Source organism: Coregonus clupeaformis, chromosome 20 (assembly GCF_020615455.1).
Source record: "Coregonus clupeaformis isolate EN_2021a chromosome 20, ASM2061545v1, whole genome shotgun sequence".
NCBI classification, from domain to species: domain Eukaryota; kingdom Metazoa; phylum Chordata; class Actinopteri; order Salmoniformes; family Salmonidae; genus Coregonus; species Coregonus clupeaformis.
In genome coordinates this window covers 29306905-29327428 of record NC_059211.1, presented here as the reverse complement: position 1 = coordinate 29327428, position 20524 = coordinate 29306905, and the positions used below count along the sequence as shown (strand labels likewise).

General features: G+C 43.7%; 1 protein-coding gene and 1 long non-coding RNA gene across 3 annotated transcripts in view; one reads left to right on the top strand and one right to left on the bottom strand.

Annotated features, from left to right (window-relative positions):
- Nucleotides 1-1247, top strand: part of dnai3 (dynein axonemal intermediate chain 3) — a 40252-nt gene extending 39005 nt beyond the window's left edge. For both annotated transcript variants that reach the window (XM_041840117.1, XM_041840115.1), the window contains exon 23: nucleotides 800-1247. In XM_041840117.1, coding sequence (XP_041696051.1) covers nucleotides 800-940 — 141 coding nt within the window. In that variant the 3' untranslated portion in view covers nucleotides 941-1247. The remainder of the gene's footprint in view (nucleotides 1-799) is intronic.
- Nucleotides 821-9717, bottom strand: LOC121533835. The gene is made up of 3 exons (XR_005994513.1): nucleotides 9680-9717; nucleotides 6029-6111; nucleotides 821-907 (listed from the first exon to the last, which is right to left on the bottom strand). It is a non-coding gene; the product is annotated as an uncharacterized LOC121533835 (long non-coding RNA).
- Nucleotides 9718-20524: the final 10807 nt, after the last annotated feature.

Below are 20524 nucleotides of genomic sequence, written 5' to 3'. Positions count from 1 at the left end.
GCACAAATTAAAGTTTAGAATATATCCCCTAATTCCCTGGTTTATGTCAAGATGATCGAGGACTATCTTAAGGCTAGTGAATACATTTATTTTTGAGTAAACAACCAACATTCAATTCAGACATGTCTCCCAACCTATTATTTTGCACTCAATTGGAGAGAAACACACAAATTAAATTCCATCCAGACCAAATACTTTTACGAGTAGGCTACAAAGACGCAGACCTGAAGAATTTCAAACCAGACACGGTGATGACTGTTTTCAGAAATGTGTGTGTGTTTAGATTTTCTCCCGTCTGGCCCTGATAACAGAAATTCAAAATGCCCATTATATATAAAAAACATTAACTTTGTTATCTTCTCGCACTTTCTCACACCACACGCTGAATTTTTGTACTTGCTAGTCCTGGCCTGTTGCTAGGGAGACCACAAACTCTGAATATGAGCAGGATGTTTTGAATGAGGTTAGGTTTAACCAAAGAAGGATATTATGAAAGACAATACAATGGGTGGGTTGACCTTCTTTATATAACTGATCTTAGCATTTCTCTGACAAGGTAGAGTAATTCCTGATCAGAGAGATAGTAATCTGATAGAATTATACATTTTCTCTATGACGGAAGACTATCAACAGCTGGCAATCTGTCTCTGTGAGCTTGTTGTGAGAGGTCTCACAATTGGTCTGAAGGGTTGAAATAAACTGAACACCATATGATTGTGGTTGTTTTTAACTTGTTATTCAAAACTCCTCTTTTCCAAGATGAACCAAAGCCTGTTTACTTGGTCTGTCCCCCTCCCAGGAACCTATCATACCAGAGAAGCAGGTGGCGCAGATCTTGGAGGAGGCCATGAAGGAGTATGAGGACTACCTGTCCTTGGAGACGGTCATCCTGAAGGACATGGGGCTGCTGACAGACACAGACAACAAGGCTGACATCTGACATCCACTGTTCAGTCTGACACCTGATCTCACACCCTGTGTGACCAGCAGGGTTGGGGTCAATTCCATTTCAGTTTATTTAATTGGAATTTCAGTTTATTTCTTGGAATTGACCCCAACCCTGGTGTTCAGTCTGATGCTCCCTAAAACCAGTGGCCCACCACCCACACAACTCATTTAATACAGTGTCAAAAAGTGTCTATTCAATTGAAAATGTAATTGTTACACTTTATATTTTCTATGTACACTATTAAAAACTGGATTTGGTTTTAGTAAATTGTTTAGAACGCTGTATGCATCTTGTTTTGCTTGTGGGTACATGCAGTGAAGGGAGAGCTTCCTCGGAGTTAATTAATTCGTTTTTCATACACACACACACACACACACACACATACAGGTTTGTCTACGTGAACTCTGGTTACTGTGTAATCTCATCCTCCCTGGTTCATCATTGGTTCCCCAGAGCTCCTGGTAATGAAATACATTGAGTACCCAAGGATTTGAACTCGGCAGGAAATCATTTCATGGGTCTTTGGTTTCATGGTTCTGTTCTCATATGAAGTATTGATTACTCCATGTCCGCCTGATATTGATTAAACAGTATTGATCCATGCTGCAGCAGCAGCACTCAGTGGATACTCTCAGCACTATGGTAGAGATTAAATGAGCATGTCCATTGTACTGTTACTAATCGCCATGAAATTATATACAGCAGTTATATTTGTGATCCTTACTTACGGCATGGTTATTTCGAGAGTAGCTTGAATTATTTGGACAATTTACCTCAACAGTTGAATTTCAAATATTGCACATTCCAGATAACAATTGTTTCTAAAATATTTGGAACTACCAGAATTTACCCTCTGCAGGGGCTGGGTTTGAGATTGACAGTGATGAGTTAGGGGTTGAATAGGGTGAGTTTGGTCTGGGTTGTTATGGGGGCACCTAGGTTTGCTCTTCCCTGGGGGAGTCTGAAAGGAGAGGGACTGGGTCCATTAGAGGTCGAGAGTGGGTAAACAGCTCCATAGTCACCAGTGACAGCCGGTGGTGGTTACCATGAAAGAGATTGGAGGTAGAGGGAGGGAGGAGGGGAGGGAGAATAGTGCAAGGCAGTTGCCAGGTTGTCACGCTGTGGGTCAGATGCCATCTCTGAGAGAGAGCGGGAGAGAACGCAAGAGAAATACACGGAGTGAGAGAGAAAACATGGAGATTACCAAGGGAAAGAATGGAGAGATGGTGGATGAAGAAAGAGGAGTCCCCTGTAGCTCAGTTGGTAGACCATGGCGCTTGCAACGCCAGGGTTGTGGGTTCGTTTCCCACGGGGGCCAGTATGAAAAATGTATGCACTCACTAACTGTAAGTCGCTCTGGATAAGAGCATCTACTACAATGTAAAAAATGAGAAGAAAGTATGAGATATATAGAGATAAAGATTGAGAGGTGAAGTAGAAAAAGTAAGAGAGAGAGAGAGGGAGTAGTGGGTTAGCGTCAGTGGGGAAGTCTGAATGCGAGCGAGAGAGCGAGACCGAGGGAGCAAGAGAAGAGAGCACACACTGGGCCTCTGAGCGGAAATGAGATGCTGCAGTGTCGGACAGATTAAACGCCACACGGGTGACTTCACTCTCTCCATGACTCACTCATGCGGACCTGTCAGAGAGAGGAGGGGTGAGAGGGCTCGGTGAGGCAGGCGTAGGGGGGTCTGAGGGGTGAGGGCAGACCGAGGCAGGCGTCCATATGGCCCCCAGGCACCAACAAGGGCAGGATGACAAAGAACCCCCTCTGTCCCTTCCTCTTTAACGCTCTCTGGGACCTGATCTGACTGGAAAACCCCTCTGGCCCCCTGGAGCTACTTGTTCACTCTACACTCCCAGGCTGGCTATGGAATGTGCTCAAACATGTAATCTCTGTGATTATAATGCAGTTATAAAACTATTATCATAAGATAGTTCAGAAACGCGTGAGGGCATATTTGACTACGGCATAATATAAAAGCATAAATGGGTTGGTGATTGTAGTCTTAGAAAGTATGCATTGTTAAAGCGCAAATCCTCTCTACAGTCAAACAGTAAGTATGGGGCGGCAGGTAGCCTAACGGTTAAGAGCGTTCAGCCAGTAACGCTGGTTCGAATCCCTGAATCAACTAGCTGAAACATCTGTCGATGCGCCCTTGAGCAAGGCATTTAGCCCTTATTGCTCCTGTAAGTCGCTCTGGATAAGAGCGTCTACTAAATGACTAAAATGTAAATGTCATGCTGTAGTAGGCTTTTATCAAGACAGTCTCAGCAAACAGCAACTCCAGAACTCCTCCACTACCCCCTTAGGAGAAGGAGGGTATTCATGTTGTCAGATCTTCGTCAGTTGATTTCTTCATCTAAGCCACAGAGATTTCCCAAACAGAAAAAGAGGAGCTCTTTAACTGTGGGACGTCTGACTACGACGGGATGCCTTGCGTAGCCTGGGCTGGAATGGGCTGCATTCCTATTTTATCACTGCTAGACACATCTTGAGATTTATCCTCCAAATCCTGGGAAACAATGCAAGCAGGTGCTGGGCAGGAGGCCTGTAAATCTGGCCTGTATAATTAAGCCATTGGCTGGGCATTGTGCTGGCCTGGCCCTCGCTGCTAGCTGCTCAGTGGGGGTATGTGGGGGTCCGAGGGAAGGGTTAGGGAGGGGGGTGGGGTGCACAGTGAGGTCTAAATCTCTCTGCGAGGGGCACTCCACACATTTCACACATGTTCATCTCAGCTCTTAGGCACAGCTGCAGGGGCTAAAGAGTGTTTTCTAGAGCTCACACACGTGACACAAACACTCTCCCGCAAGCACACACACACACGCGTTTATCTTCACACACACATACACACGCACCCCAGCTTGGAGTGGATGTGAACACTAAAGCCAGGCAAATATGAGCAGATGCCTGCAGAGTCAGAAGGAGGCCGCTGTGCTGTGCTGGGAGGAGGACAGCAGGAGGTAACATAATACCACAGTGTTGCCATGGACATGTTTTCCTCCAGATATTCTAATTTCTCACACTGCTACAGGGACTATATGATATCAAGTGCTATGGTTGGATTCAAGAGGCCTAATCTTGGTTAGGGTTATACTGGGAGGGGGACATGAAGCTAGAGTTCGGGTTAGAGTTAGGATTGGGGTTGAGACCAGGGTTAGGGTTATACTGGGATGTGGACATGAAGCTAGGGTTAAAGTTAGGATTGGGGTTGAGACCAGGGTTAGGGTTATACTGGGATGTGGACATGAAGCTAGGGTTAGAGTTAGGATTGGGGTTGAGACCAGGGTTAGGGTTATACTGGGATGTGGACATGAAGCTAGGGTTAGGGTTAGAGTTAGGATTGGGGTTGAGACCAGGGTTAGGGTTATACTGGGATGTGGACATGAAGCTAGTGTTAGGGTTAGAGTTAGGATTGGGTTTGAGACCAGGGTTAGGGTTATACTGGGATGTGGACATGAAGCTAGGGTTAGGGTTGTGGTTGAAGCTAAGGTTAAGGTTGAACCGGGATGTGGACATGAAGCCAGGGTTTCCACATCCTGGTTTAACCCTAGCCTCAACCCTAACCCTAGCTTCCACATCCCAGTTCAACCCTAACCCTAGCTTCCACATCCCAGTTCAACCCTAACCCTAGCTTCCACATCCCGGTTCAACCCTAACCCTAGCTTCCACATCCGGTTCAACCTAACCTAGCTTCCACATCCCGGTTCAACCCTAACCCTAGCTTCCACATCCCGGTTCAACCCTAACCCTAGCTTCCACATCCCGGTTCAACCCTAACCCCAGCTTCCACATCCCGGTTCAACCCTAACCCTAGCTTCCACATCCCGGTTCAACCCTAACCCTAGCTTCCACATCCCGGTTCAACCCTAACCCTAGCTTCCACATCCCGGTTCAACCCTAACCCTAGCTTCCACATCCCGGTTCAACCCTAACCCTAGCTTCCACATCCCGGTTCAACCCTAACCCTAGCTTCCACATCCCGGTTCAACCCTAACCCTAGCTTCCACATCCCGGTTCAACCCTAACCCTAGCATCAACCAATACTGGTTACACCCAGTAATAACAACACTGTAATGTAAAGTGTTTTTAATGGCTCTATTCAAGGAAGTTCAGCGTTACAGCGTGAACTAAAGGCAATGTTCCTGCGGTAAACGCTGCATATGTCGGCTCAATACGAAATTACCTTTACATTTCTATTGCGCAATCTGTAACGCTTCAGCGATACAGATTGAATAGAGCCCTAACACTTTAACCTATTTTACAGACTGATCTGAATTTGCTGCTTCATAACAAATGTGTCTACACACATAAATCGCTCAGGTTTCCTTTAAAGTCCCCTCAGGGGTGGGGAGTGAATTTCATTACTTGACCTTTGACCCCATAACAGATCAGGTAGCCAGGGTATTGGAATGGAATGTTACCTCTTGACTCCTATAATTTTCTCAATTTAAAACTATGTTGAGTTTTGACCCAAGTCTAGTCTAGGTCTGAGGGACATACCACAACTTGGCAATGGGAGGTATCTGAAGGTGTGTGTGTGTGTGTGTGTGTGTGTGTGTGTGTGTGTGTGTGTGCGCGTGTGTGCGTCTATGTCTGTGTGTCAGGTGTTAGAAACCACATATCAACATCCCCTCAAACACTTTTATTTTTAGAATGATCTCAGAACACTCTCCAATTATCCAATGACCTACGGGGGGATTCTAGAATGAGTGACACCACCCTCTAAGCCCCCGCCTCCATCTATGCCCAGGAACAGGAAGCAGTCACAACAGTCTTGCCTTACAGTCCCAGTGTACTCTGGGTAACCTGAGCTGAGATGATTTAAGTAGAACTCTGAGAAGAGACTGCGCGGTGACATCATGGCATTCTGGAATACCAATGATATCCCGCCGCTTCCTCCTCTGAGGATATAATCATCACCACAACCAAGTCCTGTATCAATAAAACCAAAGGCAAATGTACGTGAAAAGATTGAAGGTTGGTTTTGGAATGGAAGTGGATGCTAGTTGAGATCTGCCACCTGCAAATAGAAGGAGCCACAATCTCAATGAGAGACCGAAGCAGCTGTTAAAGCTCACCTTTCACTTTTCTGTCTCTCATCCCCGCCGAAGCCAACCCAGACCCTCATCCTGTCTTCACATTGAAAGGAGATTGCTCTTTCCTGAAGAAGGGAGAGAGGGAGAGAGAGAGAAAGAGAGGGAGAGAGGGGGAGAGCGAGTGAGAGAGCAAGAAAGAGGGGGATTGAGCGAGAGAGAGAGAGAGAGAGAGAGAGAGAGAGAGAGAGAGAGAGAGAGGGAGGGAGGGAGGGAGGGGGGGTAGAGTGAGTGAGTGTGTGTGAGAGCGAGAAAAAGGGGGATTGAGAGAGAGAGAGGAGAGAAAAAGATAGAGGGATAGACAGGTGATGAGCAGTTTACCTCTAGGAGGGATTAAAGTCCTGAGTGACAGACCAATGGTGGCGGATCCTCAGAGGAGAGGGGATGGGTTAGTTTAGACTGAGAGAGGGGGAGACCAGGGGAGAGGGGATGGGTTAGTTTAGACTGAGAGAGGGGGAGACCAGGGGAGAGGGGATGGGTTAGTTTAGACTGAGAGAGAGGGGGAGACCAGGGGAGAGGGGAGGGGTTAGTTTAGACTGAGAGAGGGGGAGACCAGGGGAGAGGGGATGGGTTAGTTTAGACTGAGAGAGAGGGGGAGACCAGGGGAGAGGGGAGGGTTAGTTTAGACTGAGAGAGGGGGAGACCAGGGGAGAGGGGATGGGTTAGTTTAGACTGAGAGAGAGGGGGAGACCAGGGGAGAGGGGAGGGGTTAGTTTAGACTGAGAGAGAGAGGGAGACCAGGGAGAGGAGTTACACTATATATACCAAAGTGGCTGGAGTGGTGTAAAGCTCGCCGCCATTGGACTCTGGAGCAGTGGAAACGCGTTCTCTGGAGTGATGAATCACGCTTCACCATCTGGCAGTCCGATGGACAAATCTGGGTTTGGCGGATGCCAGGAGAGCGCAACCTGCCCGAATGCATAGTGCAAACTGTAAAGTTTGGTGGAGGAGGAATAATGGTCTGGGGCTGTTTTTCATGGTTCGGGCTAGGCCCCTTAGTTCCAGGGAAGGGAAATCTTAACGCTACAGCATACAATGACATTCTAGATGATTCTGTGCCTCTAACTTTGTGGCAACAGTTTGGGGAAGGCCCTTTCCTGTTTCAGCATGACAATGCCCCTGTGCACAAAGCAAGGTCCATACAGAAATGGTTTGTCGAGATCGGTGTGGAAGAACTTGACTGGCCTAAACAGAGCCACCTCAACCCCATCGAACACCTTTGGGATGAATTGGAACGCCGACTGCGAACCAGGCCTAATCGCCCAACACCAGTGCCAACCTCACTAATGATCTTGTGGCTGAATGGAAGCAAGTCCCTGCAGCAATGTTCCAACATCTAGTGGAAAGCCTTTCCAGAAGAGTGGAGGCTGTTATAGCAGCAAAGGGGGGACCAACTCCATATGAATGCCCATGATTTTGGAATGAGGTGTTCGACGAGCAGGTGTCCACATACTTTTAGTCATGTAGTTTAGTTTAGACTGAGAGAGAGAGGGGGCGGCCAGGGCACAGATCTGGGGAAGGGTACCAAAAAATTTATGCAGCATTGAAGGTCCCTAAGAACACAGTGGCCTCCATCATTCTCAAACGGAAGAAGTTTGGAACCACCAAGACTCTTCCTAGAGCTTGCCGCCCGGCCAAACTGAGCAATCAGCGAAGAAGGGCCATTGTCAGGGATGTGACCAAGAACCCGATGGTCACTCTGACAGACCTCCAGAGTTCCTCTGTGGAGATCGGAGAACCTTCCAGAAGTACAACCATCTCTGCAGCACTCCACTAATCAGGCCTTTATGGTAGAGTGGCCAGACAGAAGCCACTCCTCAGTAAAAAGCACATGACAGCCCGCTTGAAGTTTGCCAAAAGGCACCTAAAGGACTCACAGACCATGAGAAACAAGATTCTTTGGTCTGATGAAACCAAGATTGAACTCTTTGGCCTGAATGCCAAGTGTCACATCTGGAGGTAACCTGGCACCATCCCTACGGTGAAGCATGGTGGTGGCAGCATCCTGCTGTGGGGATGTTTTTCAGAGGCAGGTACTGGGAGACTAGTCAGGATTGAGGAAAAGATGAACGGAGCAAAGTACTGAGAGATCCTTGATGAAAACCTGCTCCAGAGCTCTCAGGACCTCGGACTGGGGCGAAGGTTCACCTTCCAACAGGACAACGACCCTAAGCACACAGCCAAGACAACGCAGGACTGGCTTTGGGACAAGTCTCTGAATGTCCTTGAGTGGCCCAGCCAGATCCCGGACATGAACCTGATCGAAGATCTCTGGAGAGACCTGAAAATAGCTGTGCAGCGACACTCCCCATCCAACATGACAGAGCTTGAGAGGATCTGCAGAGAAGAATGGGTGAAACATCCCCAAATACAGGTGTGCTTGTAGCGTCATACCCAAGAAGACTTGAGGCTTTAATCGCTGCCAAAGATGCTTCAACAAAGTAATGCGTAAAGGGTCTGAATACTTATGTAAATGTGATATTTCAGTATTTTATCTTTGTATACATAAAAAAAAAAAACTTTTTTCTTTGTCATTATGGGGTATTGTGTGTAGATTGATGATCTACATTTAATCAATTTCAGAATAAGACTATAATGTAACAAAATGTGGAAAAATTCAAGGGGTCTGAATACTTTCCAAATGCACTGTACATGTACATATTACCTAAATTACCTCGACTAACCTGTACCCCCCCACATCGACTCGGTACCGGTACCCCCTGTATATTGCTTCTTTATTGTTATTTTATTGTGTTATTTTTATTTTTTTATTTGCAAATATTTCCTTACTTAAAAAAATACTGCATTGTTGGTTAAGGGCTTGTAAGTAAACATTTCACTGTAAGGTCTACACCTGTTGTATTTGGCGCATGTGACAAATAACATTTGATTTGATTTCTTTCTCTTTGGAACTGTTTAGTTCTATATAGTGACGATTTTGACATGTAAATCTTGGTGGGGCAAAACAATTATAAAAATGCATGCCAGCAAAGCCACAACACAACACTAAACAATACATTAATTGCACTATAAGTGTGACAAATGGTGCCCACAAACTGTTAGGGCCTACATAAAGCTGTCCCAACAGCAGAGTCCAAACAGCAGTCCCAACATCTAACCACTACTACACCTGGCTATCAGCGGAGCCTTGTCTGGCAGGGAAACAGTTCATTCAGCCTCATTTACTGCCTTTTGAAAAAACATAGCTGATATTGCTGACTTGCTTAAACAAATGTGGTTTCTACTGACGATTGAGATGTACAAACTATGGCATAAGGGGAAGACAAGCGGATAAGATCCGGTCATGAGCGAACTAGGACGGACGCAGTCAATATACCTATTTGTTTAGCACTTTTGAAATGTACAGCCACAGAATTCAGAACATGGGCCGTTCTTACAGTGTTCTCCCTGTACACCAAGTCAGAACCGTAGGATAAATAAAGGGGGCATATAAGCAGACAATGAAAGCTCTTACAATATTCGATGATTACATTTCTCTAAAAACAGGTTATAGGCTACATGTGCACCACCAAGTCAGAACAGTAGGCGAAATTAAGAGGGGAAAATAGAACAAATTATTCTCCCTGGCATATTACATCATTTATGCAGCAGCATACAATACATTTTTGGACTCACCTTGTTGTGCTGTGCTCACTTGAACAGGAAGGTGGCGCGGCGGTCCTTCGTGGGCAAATTTTGTCATCAAAGTCTGTCATTCTCTGGATTTATGGTGCTTTCAAGACAACTGGGAACTCTGAAAAAAACAAGGTTGAATCATGATGACGTCATTGATCTTCAGGACGTAGCTCTAGAAAGAGGCAGAGTTCCGGATTTACAATTCCAAGTTGGATGACCGTTCAAAACGTATTTTCCCAGTTGTCTTGAACTCACTGAAGTCAAATTTTCGCAGTCACGTGTTAACAGTTGTTTTGAGTGCGGCACAAATCATGCTTCATTGACAGCATGGCCAATGTTGAATGTTTATCATTTAAAACATGGAAAATAGATCCTTAATCCCAGATTTGGGACCACACAGCCACTCCACTGAATAGCAGGCTAGTGATTGCTTTGAAATGCTTGCAGTTAGCCAATGATTCCTTCCAAACCACTCATTGTTGAATTTGCGATTTCCAACTTGTTGTGTAATGTTTATGTCCAATGGCCGATTTCTCTTCATTATTTCTCTTCATATGACAAGGATTAAAAAGGATTTGCCAGTAGATTGTCGACTCGATTCATGATGATGACTGCTAGCTAAGATTTTGAAAGTATGATGTTGACATGATCAGTCCAATCAAAGCTACTTTAGATATAACGTGATTTGACGTCATTGTATCTGTGGCCAATGACCTTGAGCCTTCTTGGATGGGCACTTCTAATGTAACTCTATGGCAGCACCCATGGGGCTTGAATTTTCTCTACCCTTAGACTTGGCGGTGACGTAGTATCCCCATGAGTGACAGAATACTGAGCCAATCACAGCGCAACTAGAGAACATTACCAACACCTACGCTCCGTATTTTCCGCTGGCTGCCCCACCACCACAGAAAGCACTGAGCTAGGCTGAAACACCTGCATTTTTGAGCTGCCTTACTCTAGGAAGCAAAAAAGAGACCATGTTTGTATGCGGCTTTATTAACTCAATGATTTTATTTGTATTTATTTTTTTACATTGTTTGCAAACTGATATGTGACACGTATTAATGCCAAAATAACATGCAAAACAGGCAAGCCTGCCCCACCTGCCCTGAATGACGGGTCGCCACTAGGCCTATACTAAATAAGAATCGGACTCCTGGAATATAATGGAATATTTTTCCATACAAATAGCTAGCAATAAAGTGCAGAATATATCCAAACTGATGCGTAAAGGGGCATAGTTGTTTTTTAAGCATGAGCGAGGCCACAAGACGAAGGACTCTTTAGGCTACTTTGAGATTGACACTTTGTTCCTTTATAAATCCATAGTATTTGCTTTACATGCTCCTTTGCACTTTTTATCCATTGCCGCTTTTATCCAATTTTATAATTTTACCATGGTTACCATGGTTATCATATTAGAGGTTCTTCGAATTACAAACTTCTGGTATGCACCTAGCCTACAAAGCTGTTTGCTTTTTTTTTTTAAACAGGAGGATATATTAAATAATATTTATTTTGATACGGTGGACAGGTACAGTGGGGAAAAAAAGTATTTAGTCAGCCACCAATTGTGCAAGTTCTCCCACTTAAAAAGATGAGAGAGGCCTGTAATTTTCATCATAGGTACACGTCAACTATGACAGACAAAATGAGAAGAAAAAATCCAGAAAATCACATTGTAGGATTTTTTATGAATTTATTTGCAAATTATGGTGGAAAATAAGTATTTGGTCAATAACAAAAGTTTCTCAATACTTTGTTATATACCCTTTGTTGGCAATGACACAGGTCAAACGTTTTCTGTAAGTCTTCACAAGGTTTTCACACACTGTTGCTGGTATTTTGGCTCATTCCTCCATGCAGATCTCCTCTAGAGCAGTGATGTTTTGGGGCTGTCGCTGGGCAACACAGACTTTCAACTCCCTCCAAAGATTTTCTATGGGGTTGAGATCTGGAGACTAGCTAGGCCACTCCAGGACCTTGAAATGCTTCTTACGAAGCCACTCCTTCGTTGCCCGGGCGGTGTGTTTGGGATCATTGTTATGCTGAAAGACCCAGCCACGTTTCATCTTCAATGCCCTTGCTGATGGAAGGAGGTTTTCACTCAAAATCTCACGATACATGGCCCCATTCATTCTTTCCTTTACGCGGATCAGTCGTCCTGGTCCCTTTGCAGAAAAACAGCCCAAAGCATGATGTTTCCACACCCATGCTTCACAGTAGGTATGGTGTTCTTTGGATGCAACTCAGCATTCTTTGTCCTCCAAACACGACGAGTTGAGTTTTTACCAAAAAGTTCTATTTTGGTTTCATCTGACCATATGACATTCTCCCAATCCTCTTCTGGATCATCCAAATGCACTCTAGCAAACTTCAGACGGGCCTGGACATGTACTGGCTTAAGCAGGGGGACACGTCTGGCACTGCAGGATTTGAGTCCCTGGCGGCGTAGTGTGTTACTGATGGTAGGCTTTGTTACTTTGGTCCCAGCTCTCTGCAGGTCATTCACTAGGTCTCCCGTGTGGTTCTGGGATTTTTGCTCACCGTTCTTGTGATCATTTTGACCCCACGGGGTGAGATCTTGCGTGGAGCCCCAGATCGAGGGAGATTATCAGTGGTCTTGTATGTCTTCCATTTCCTAATGATTGCTCCCACAGTTGATTTCTTCAAACCAAGCTGCTTACCTATTGCAGATTCAGTCTTCCCAGCCTGGTGCAGGTCTACAATTTTGTTTCTGGTGTCCTTTGACAGCTCTTTGGTCTTGGCCATAGTGGAGTTTGGAGTGTGACTGTTTGAGGTTGTGGACAGGTGTCTTTTATACTGACAACAAGTTCAAACAGGTGCCATTAATACAGGTAACGAGTGGAGGACAGAGGAGCCTCTTAAAGAAGAAGTTACAGGTCTGTGAGAGCCAGAAATCTTGCTTGTTTGTAGGTGACCAAATACTTATTTTCCACCATAATTTGCAAATAAATTCATAGAAAATCCTACAATGTGATTTTCTGGATTTTTTTCCCTCAATTTGTCTGTCATAGTTGACGTGTACCTATGATGAAAATTACAGGCCTCTCTCATCTTTTTAAGTGGGAGAACTTGCACAATTGGTGGCTGACTAAATACTTTTTTCCCCCACTGTAGGTCTAGGATATCGGGACAGTAGCCTATTACACCCAGTCTTAAATCATTGGATAACAAATATAGGTTGTAATGATGAGAGTGTAAAACTATAAAAGTGTGCTGTTTTCTGTTGATTTATACAGCTTTTGTGATAAGGGAGGTCCAAGGCAAGTTGGATTAATTTGTGTACAGGGAGGGACCAGGGAATCTGGTCACAATGCAGACGCAGTGGGCAGAGAAGAGACACATTTTATTACCATGTGTGGACACAACAAATCTCGATCAGATAGTGATCAGATCATATTGATCAGATGACGACAATCACATGTTAATGCAAGGTGTAACCACGGCTAGAGAGAGGGGGGAGGCCAGGGGAGAGGGGTTAGTTTAGACTGAGAGGGATGGGGATACCAGGGTAGAGGAGAGGAGTTAATTTAGACTGAAAGAGAGCGGGGCAACTCTGCTCTACGTTGTGTGAGGCCCCAGTCACAGGATCAGAAGCAAAGGTTCTCTGTTTTCATCCTCTCACCTTTTTTTCACTTTCACCTCTCTCTTCTCTCCCTTTCCTCTCTTCCTTATCTTGTCCCATATATGACCCCCTCTCCTCTCCTCTTTTCTTCTTCCTCTCATCACACTGCTTCTCTGTTCTCCCCCTCTCTCCATTCTTCACTTTCACCTCTCTCTTCTCTCCCTTTCCTCTCTTCCTTATCTTCTCCACATATATGACCCCCTCTCCTCCTTTCTTCCCCCCCTCATCTCATCATCCTGGCCCTGAACGCAGCTAGCTACCAGAGGAATCTGTCAGTGATTTGCCTACAGGCTTCAGATGAGCTGCCAAGTAACAGGCAGGAACAAAAGAAAAATACATCAGAAGGAAGCAGGACTTCGGGTAAAATGTGATTAATATCATCTTATTGAAGGACACCGCATGTATGGAATGTCTGTCTTGGCTGGGGTTGTTCTAGAATCTAAAGGTTCCCAGCAATTATGGAGGCTTAGCTCCAACTAGTAACTCATATTCTAATGACTGATATTAGTTAGTATGGAACATTAAAGACGAGAGTTTATTTCCTTGATGCTATATCTACCAGTTTTTCACATGTGTTTTTTTATTATCAGAAATGATAATTTATGGGTACCTTCATGTGTGTGTAAAATATTACTGTGTGTATACATTTGCAAAATTCTATATACCATTGTTTAGCTGGAATGGAATGTTCATATCCTGTATATTTGAATGTGATATGTGGTTGTTTCAGGTTTTAAACAAAAACCTGTCTGTCATTGAACAACCCCATGCCATGATTAGATAGTGAAAAAAACACACACATTTCTTTCATGATTTCTATAAACAATAAAAGCTAATTTCCCCTTCATTTCTGAAAATGGATAACGTTTTGGAATTGAACTCTTCACATATTAGTCTGAATCAACATACAGTAAGCTTCTCTGAACAATGACTGGTGACAGAGAGAGATTTTAATACGCTGTGTTTTTCTTTGTAATTAATACTTAATTATATTCTGAGAATACGGTATACTTCACAGATCACTGATCCTGTAAGTGAAAGTGTGTTTTTCAGGAGATTCTCCTCTCTTCCTGGGTAGAGAGGGTTGCTAAAGCAACACACACACTGATGCTTATCTAATTTAAGGGAGGGGTGGGGGGTGAGACGGAGGTTGCGGGACGGGGAGGGAGGCAGGGGGAGGAGATTAGAAGGGTGGGGTAGGTCTAGTTTCACATGCAGGTGGCTGTCAAGGATGCTTACCGAAAGAGACCCATATCTATCGCTCTCTTTCTCTCCAATTAGAAAATGAACAAAAGTTCAGTTGAGTTCACAACAACAGACGGGCTGCTATCAAGTGGTGGCTGTGGCCCTGACTGACTAAACATACCAGAGTCTTTATGTCTACCTGAGGTGTAATCATTAGTCCAAACTTTCATTAGTCCAAAGTTTCTAGTGGACAAATTCAGAAAGGTCCCTCCCTGTTTTGTTTGGTGGTTCTGTTTAGTTCCTAGTGAATACAGTGGCTTGCGAAAGTATTCACCACCCTTGGCATTTTTCCTATTTTGTTGCCTTACAACCTGGAATTAAAATGGATTTTTTGGGGGGTTTGTATCATTTGATTTACACAACATGCCTACCACTTTGAAAATGCAAAATATGTTTTATTGTGAAAAAAACAAGATATAAGAAGAAAAAAAACAGAAAACTTGAGCGTGCATAACTATTCATCCCCCCCAAAGTCAATACTTTGTAGAGCCACCTTTTGCAGCAATTACAGCTACAAGTCTATTGGGGTATGTTTCTATAAGCTTGGCACATCTAGCCACTGTGATTTTTGCCCATTCTTCAAGGCAAAACTGCTCCAGCTCCTTCAAGTTGGATAGGTACGCTGGGGTACAGCAATCTTTGACTAAGCCATTCCAAGACATTTAAATGTTTAAACCACTCGAGTGTTGCTTTAGGAGAATGCTTAGGGTCATTGTCCTGCTGGAAGGTGAACCTCCGTCCCAGTCTCAAATCTCTGGAAGACTGAAACAGGTTTCCCTCAAGAATTTCCCTGTATTTAGCGCCATCCATCATTCCTTCAATTCTGACCAGTTTCCCAGTCCCTGCCGATGAAAGACATCCCCACAACATGATGCCGCCACCACCATGCTTCACTGTGGGGATGGTGTTCTCGGGGTGATGAGAGGTGTTGGGTTTGCGCCAGACATAGCGTTTTCCTTCATGGCCAAAAAGCTCAATTTTAGTCAAATCTGACCAGAGTACCTTCTTCCATATGTTTGGAGAGTCTTCCACATGCATTTTGGCGAACAACAAATGAGCTTGCTTATTTTTGTCTTTAAGCAATGGCTTTTTTCTGGCCACTCTTCCGTAAAGCCCAGCTCTGTGGAGTGTACGGCTTAAAGTGGTTCTATGGAGAGATACTCCAATCTCCGCTGTGGAGCTTTGCAGCTCCTTCAGGGTTATCTTTGGTCTCCTTGTTGCCTCTCTGATTAATGCCCTCCTTGCCTGGTCCGTGAGTTTTGGTGGGCAACCCGCTCTTGGCAGGTTTGTTGTGGTGCCATATTCTTTCAATTTTTTAATAATGGATTTAATGATGCTCCGTGGGATGTTCAAAGTTTCTGATATTTTTTTATAACCCAACCCTGATCTGTACTTCTCCACAACTTTGTCCCTGACCTGTTTGGAGAGCTCCTTGGTCTTCATGGTGCCGCTTGCTTGGTGGTGCCCCTTGCTTAGTGGTGTTGCAGACTCTGGGGCCTTTCAGAACAGGTGTTTATATACTGAGATCATGTGACAGATCATGTGACACTTAGATTGCACACAGGTGGACTTTATTTAACTAATTATGTGACTTCTGAAGGTAATTGGTTGCACCAGATCTTATTTAGGGGCTTCATAGCAAAGGGGTGAATACATATGCACGCACCACTTTTCCGTTATTTCTTTTTTAGAATTTTTTGGATCATGTTTTTCATTTCACTTCACCAATTTGGACTATTTTGTGTATGTCCATTACATGAAATCCAAATAAAAATCCATTTAAATTACAGGTTGTAATGCAACAAAATAGGAAAAACGCCAAGGGGGATGAATACTTTTGCAAGGCACTGTATGGGGTTCTTTTCTGCTTATGCTCTCTGCAGGGTTTTGTATATCTTACCTATCATATGAGTATCCTTTTCTGACTCAAATAGGGTTCCCTCAAAATTGCTCTAATGTCCAAAAAATTAAAAATCAAAACTTTTAAGTTGTATGTATTTGTATACATTGGTCAGTCCAAAATGGCTTTTTAATTCTGTCATAGAATTAAATGTATTTCCTAAAACCAATTATTTTAAGGTTTCTATGCTTTTAGTTTTCGATGTGGACCAATTTATCAGTGTATTCTGAAACGCTATCCAAGGATTGTTCGTTCCATAGGGTTGTGTTTTTTGGGAGTGATATTGGTTTTTGTAGAATCCGTTAAATTTTCTTCCATATTGTTATTATAATATAATAATATGCCATTTAGCAGACACTTTTATCCAAAGCGACTTACGGTCATGCGTGCATACATTTTTTTTTGTGTATGGGTGGTCCCGGGGATCGAACCCACTACCCTGGCGTTACAAGCGCAGTGCTCTACCAGCTGAGCTACAGAGGACCTTCATGGTGTTGTCAACTATGAAGTTGTTAATGTTCTTAGCTTTATCCTTTAAAAATAGACACCTGAAAAGATTCTGGGGGTGAGCATGCGCATCTTCAATATGTACCCATTGTTCCTCTTTAGTGCATTTAACTATACAGTACCTATCAAATGTTTGGACACACCTACTCATTCAAGGGTTTTTCTTTATTTTTACAGTTTTGTACATTGTAGAATAATAGTGAAATAAATATGAAATAACACATATGGAATCATGTAGTAACCAAAAAAGTGTTAAACAAATCAAAATATATTTTATATTTGAGATTCTTTAAATAGCCACCATTTGCCTTGATGATAGCTTTGCACACTCTTGGCATTCTCTCAACCAGCTTCATGAGGTAGTCACCTGGAATGCATTTCAATTAACAGGTGTGCCTTCTTAAAAGTTAATTTGTGGAATTTATGTCCTTCTTAATGCATTTGAGAAGGTAGGGGTGGTATACAGAAGATAGCCCTATTTGGTAAAAGACCAAGTCCATAGTATGGCAAGAACAGCTCAAATAAGCAAAGAGAAATGACAGTCCATCATTACTTTAAGACATGAAGGTCAGTCAATACAAACAATTTTAAGAACTTTGAAAGTTTCTTCAAGTGCAGTTGCAAAACCATTAAGCGCCATGATGAAACTGGCTCTCATGAGGACCGCCACAGGAATGGAAGACCCAGAGTTACCTCTGCTGCAGAGGATAAGTTAATTCAGAGTTACCAGCCTCAGAAATTGCAGGCCAAATAAATGCTTCACAAAGTTCAAGTCACAGACACATCTCAACATCAACTGTTCAGAGGGGACTGTGTGAATCAGGCCTTCATGGTCGAATTGCTGCAAAGAAACCACTACTAAAGGACACCAATAATAAGAAGAGACCTGCTTGGGCCAAGAAACACGAGCAATGGACATTAGACCGGTGGAAATTTGTCCTTTGGTCTGGAGTTCAAATTTGAGATTTTTGGTTCCAACCGCCGTGTCTTTGTGAGACGCAGAGTAGGTGAACGGATGATCTCTGCATGTGTGGTTCCCACCATGAAGCATGGAGGAGGAGGTGTGATGGTGTGGGGGTGCTTTGCTGGTGACACTGTCTGTGATTTATTTAGAATTCAAGGCACACTTAACCAGCATGGCTGCTACAGCATTCTGCAGCGATACGCGATCCCATCTGGTTTGGTTTTAGTGGGACTATCATTTGTTTTTCAACAGGACAATGACCCAACACACCTCCAGGCTGTGTAAGGGCTATTTGACCAAGAAGGAGAGTAATGGAGTGCTGCATCAGATGACCTCGCCTCCACAATCCCCCAACTTCAACCCAATTGAGATGGTTTGGGATGAGTCGGACGGCAGAGTGAAGGAAAATCAGCCAACAAGTGCTCAGCATATGTGGGAATTCCTTCAAGACTGTTGGAAAAGCATTCCAGGTGAAGCTGGTTGATAGAATGCCAAGAGTGTGCAAAGCTGTCATCAAGGCAAAGGGTGGCTATTTGAAGAATCTCAAATATAAAATATATTTTGATTTGTTTAACACTTTTTTGGTTACTACATGATTCCATATGTGTTATTTCATAGTTTTTATGTCTTCACTATTATTCTACAATGTAGAAAATAGTAAAAATAAAGAAAAACCCTTGAATGAGTAGGTGTGTCCAAACTTTTGACTGGTACTGTATGTCTCAAGTAAAAGCCTTGGGTAGCGAGTTGATACAATTCCAAGTCTGGAAGGTTAAAACCACCCTCAGACTTAGGAAGATGTAAAACGTTCCTTTTTATTATATGAGTTTTATTTGCCCATATAAAGTCTGTTATGCAGAACATACTTTTTTAAAGAATGTCTTCAGTGGGGTAGTTGGTATCACTGAGAAAAAAAAGAAGGACAAAAAAAAGGTGTTTGTGTCATTTTTATGTTACTACTTGGGGTAGGCTACTCCACAGAGTTAAAACGATGTGGGCTGTCGTTTGGGAATGTCCCTAAAGCAGTGCCGAGCACTGGGAGATTCCCACATGCTACACAGGCAATTCCCAAATATATTCCCCAAACTCTGCAGAGCCAGGAACACTTCCCATATTTCCTGTCTTTTATTGGTTTGCTCCAACTTTTCCATAGTAAAGATAGATTAACCATAACACCTTGGAAACCCGTATTTGAACCCTAATACCTTGAAAAGCCTTACTTGAACCCTAATACATTGGAAACCCATATTTGAACCCTAATATCTTGAAAAGCCTTATTTGAACCCTAATACCTTGAAAAGCCTTATTTGAACCCTAATACCTTGAAAAGCCTTATTTGAACCCTAATACCTTGAAAAGCCTTACTTGAAATCACTTCTCAAATGCAGGAAGTCACAACACAGCAGCAGATTCTGAAAGCAACATTGGTATTAACCAAGACCCAATAAATAAATGACTGTTAATGACTGTTAGTGTTATGACATTTTAATAGTGGTCAAAAGTGAATAGCAAAAATAAGTATAACAGACATTACATCTTAAAATGGAATGCTCTGCGTGTTTTACTCTACTCTCATCTACAGGCCAATGATTTGGCCGCAGAAGATGGTTGAATCAACTGGAGAAAATGTAATAACCAGAAAGACGCAAGGCCATGTGAAATATATACTTTAATATGACCATACATTTCTCAAGATCAGTACAAAGTAATATTCTATTTAGTGATGCTTTCATCATAGCGTTCTGTTTCCAAGACAGACATACAGACAGGACAGAGATTAAACAAAACAACTATTACAGAAACACGTAGTCCGTATGACACCTACTGTACACACAAACAACGATGTGCACGTGCTCAGACACAATGTGGACATGTGACACACTGATTAAGAGATGGAAGGAGGGAGGGGGTAGAGAAATATAGAGAGAAGAGGGAGGAATGCATTGATAGATGCAGTGCCAGGCCAGACCCGGAGGAGAGGAACCAGGGCCAGGCCAGGCCCGGAGGAGAGGAACCAGGGCCAGGCCCGGAGGAGAGGAACCAGGGACAGGCCAGGCCCGGAGGAGAGGAACCAGGGCCAGGCCAGGCCCATAGGAGAGGAACCATGGCCCGGAGGAGAGGAACCAGGGCCAGGCCAGACCCGGAGGAGAGGAACCATGGCCAGGCCAGGCCCGGAGGAGAGGAACCAGGGCCAGGCCAGACCCGGAGGAGAGGAACCAGGGCCAGGCCAGAACCAGAAAAACATCCTTATATAATGAAAGCGTCACTGGATAGTTTCCCATCACCATAGGAAACTACTGCACTGCAGTGCAATCGCCTCAGGGACTAGCTAGCTGAATGATTTTCCTTTCAATGAAATGTCCTTTTGAACCTGGTTGTTAGTCTGTGTGAGCAGCTGCCAAAGGGGTGACAAAAAAGTGGGATAGGAACAAATAGAAAATAATCTCCATGTACACATAAATATGATACGATAACCTCAAGAGGTGGGAAAAATACTTGTTTAAGTCAGTAATAAAGCTTTTGACCATGCAACAATGTTCATCAGTAACTTTTAAACACAACTATGAACACAGATTA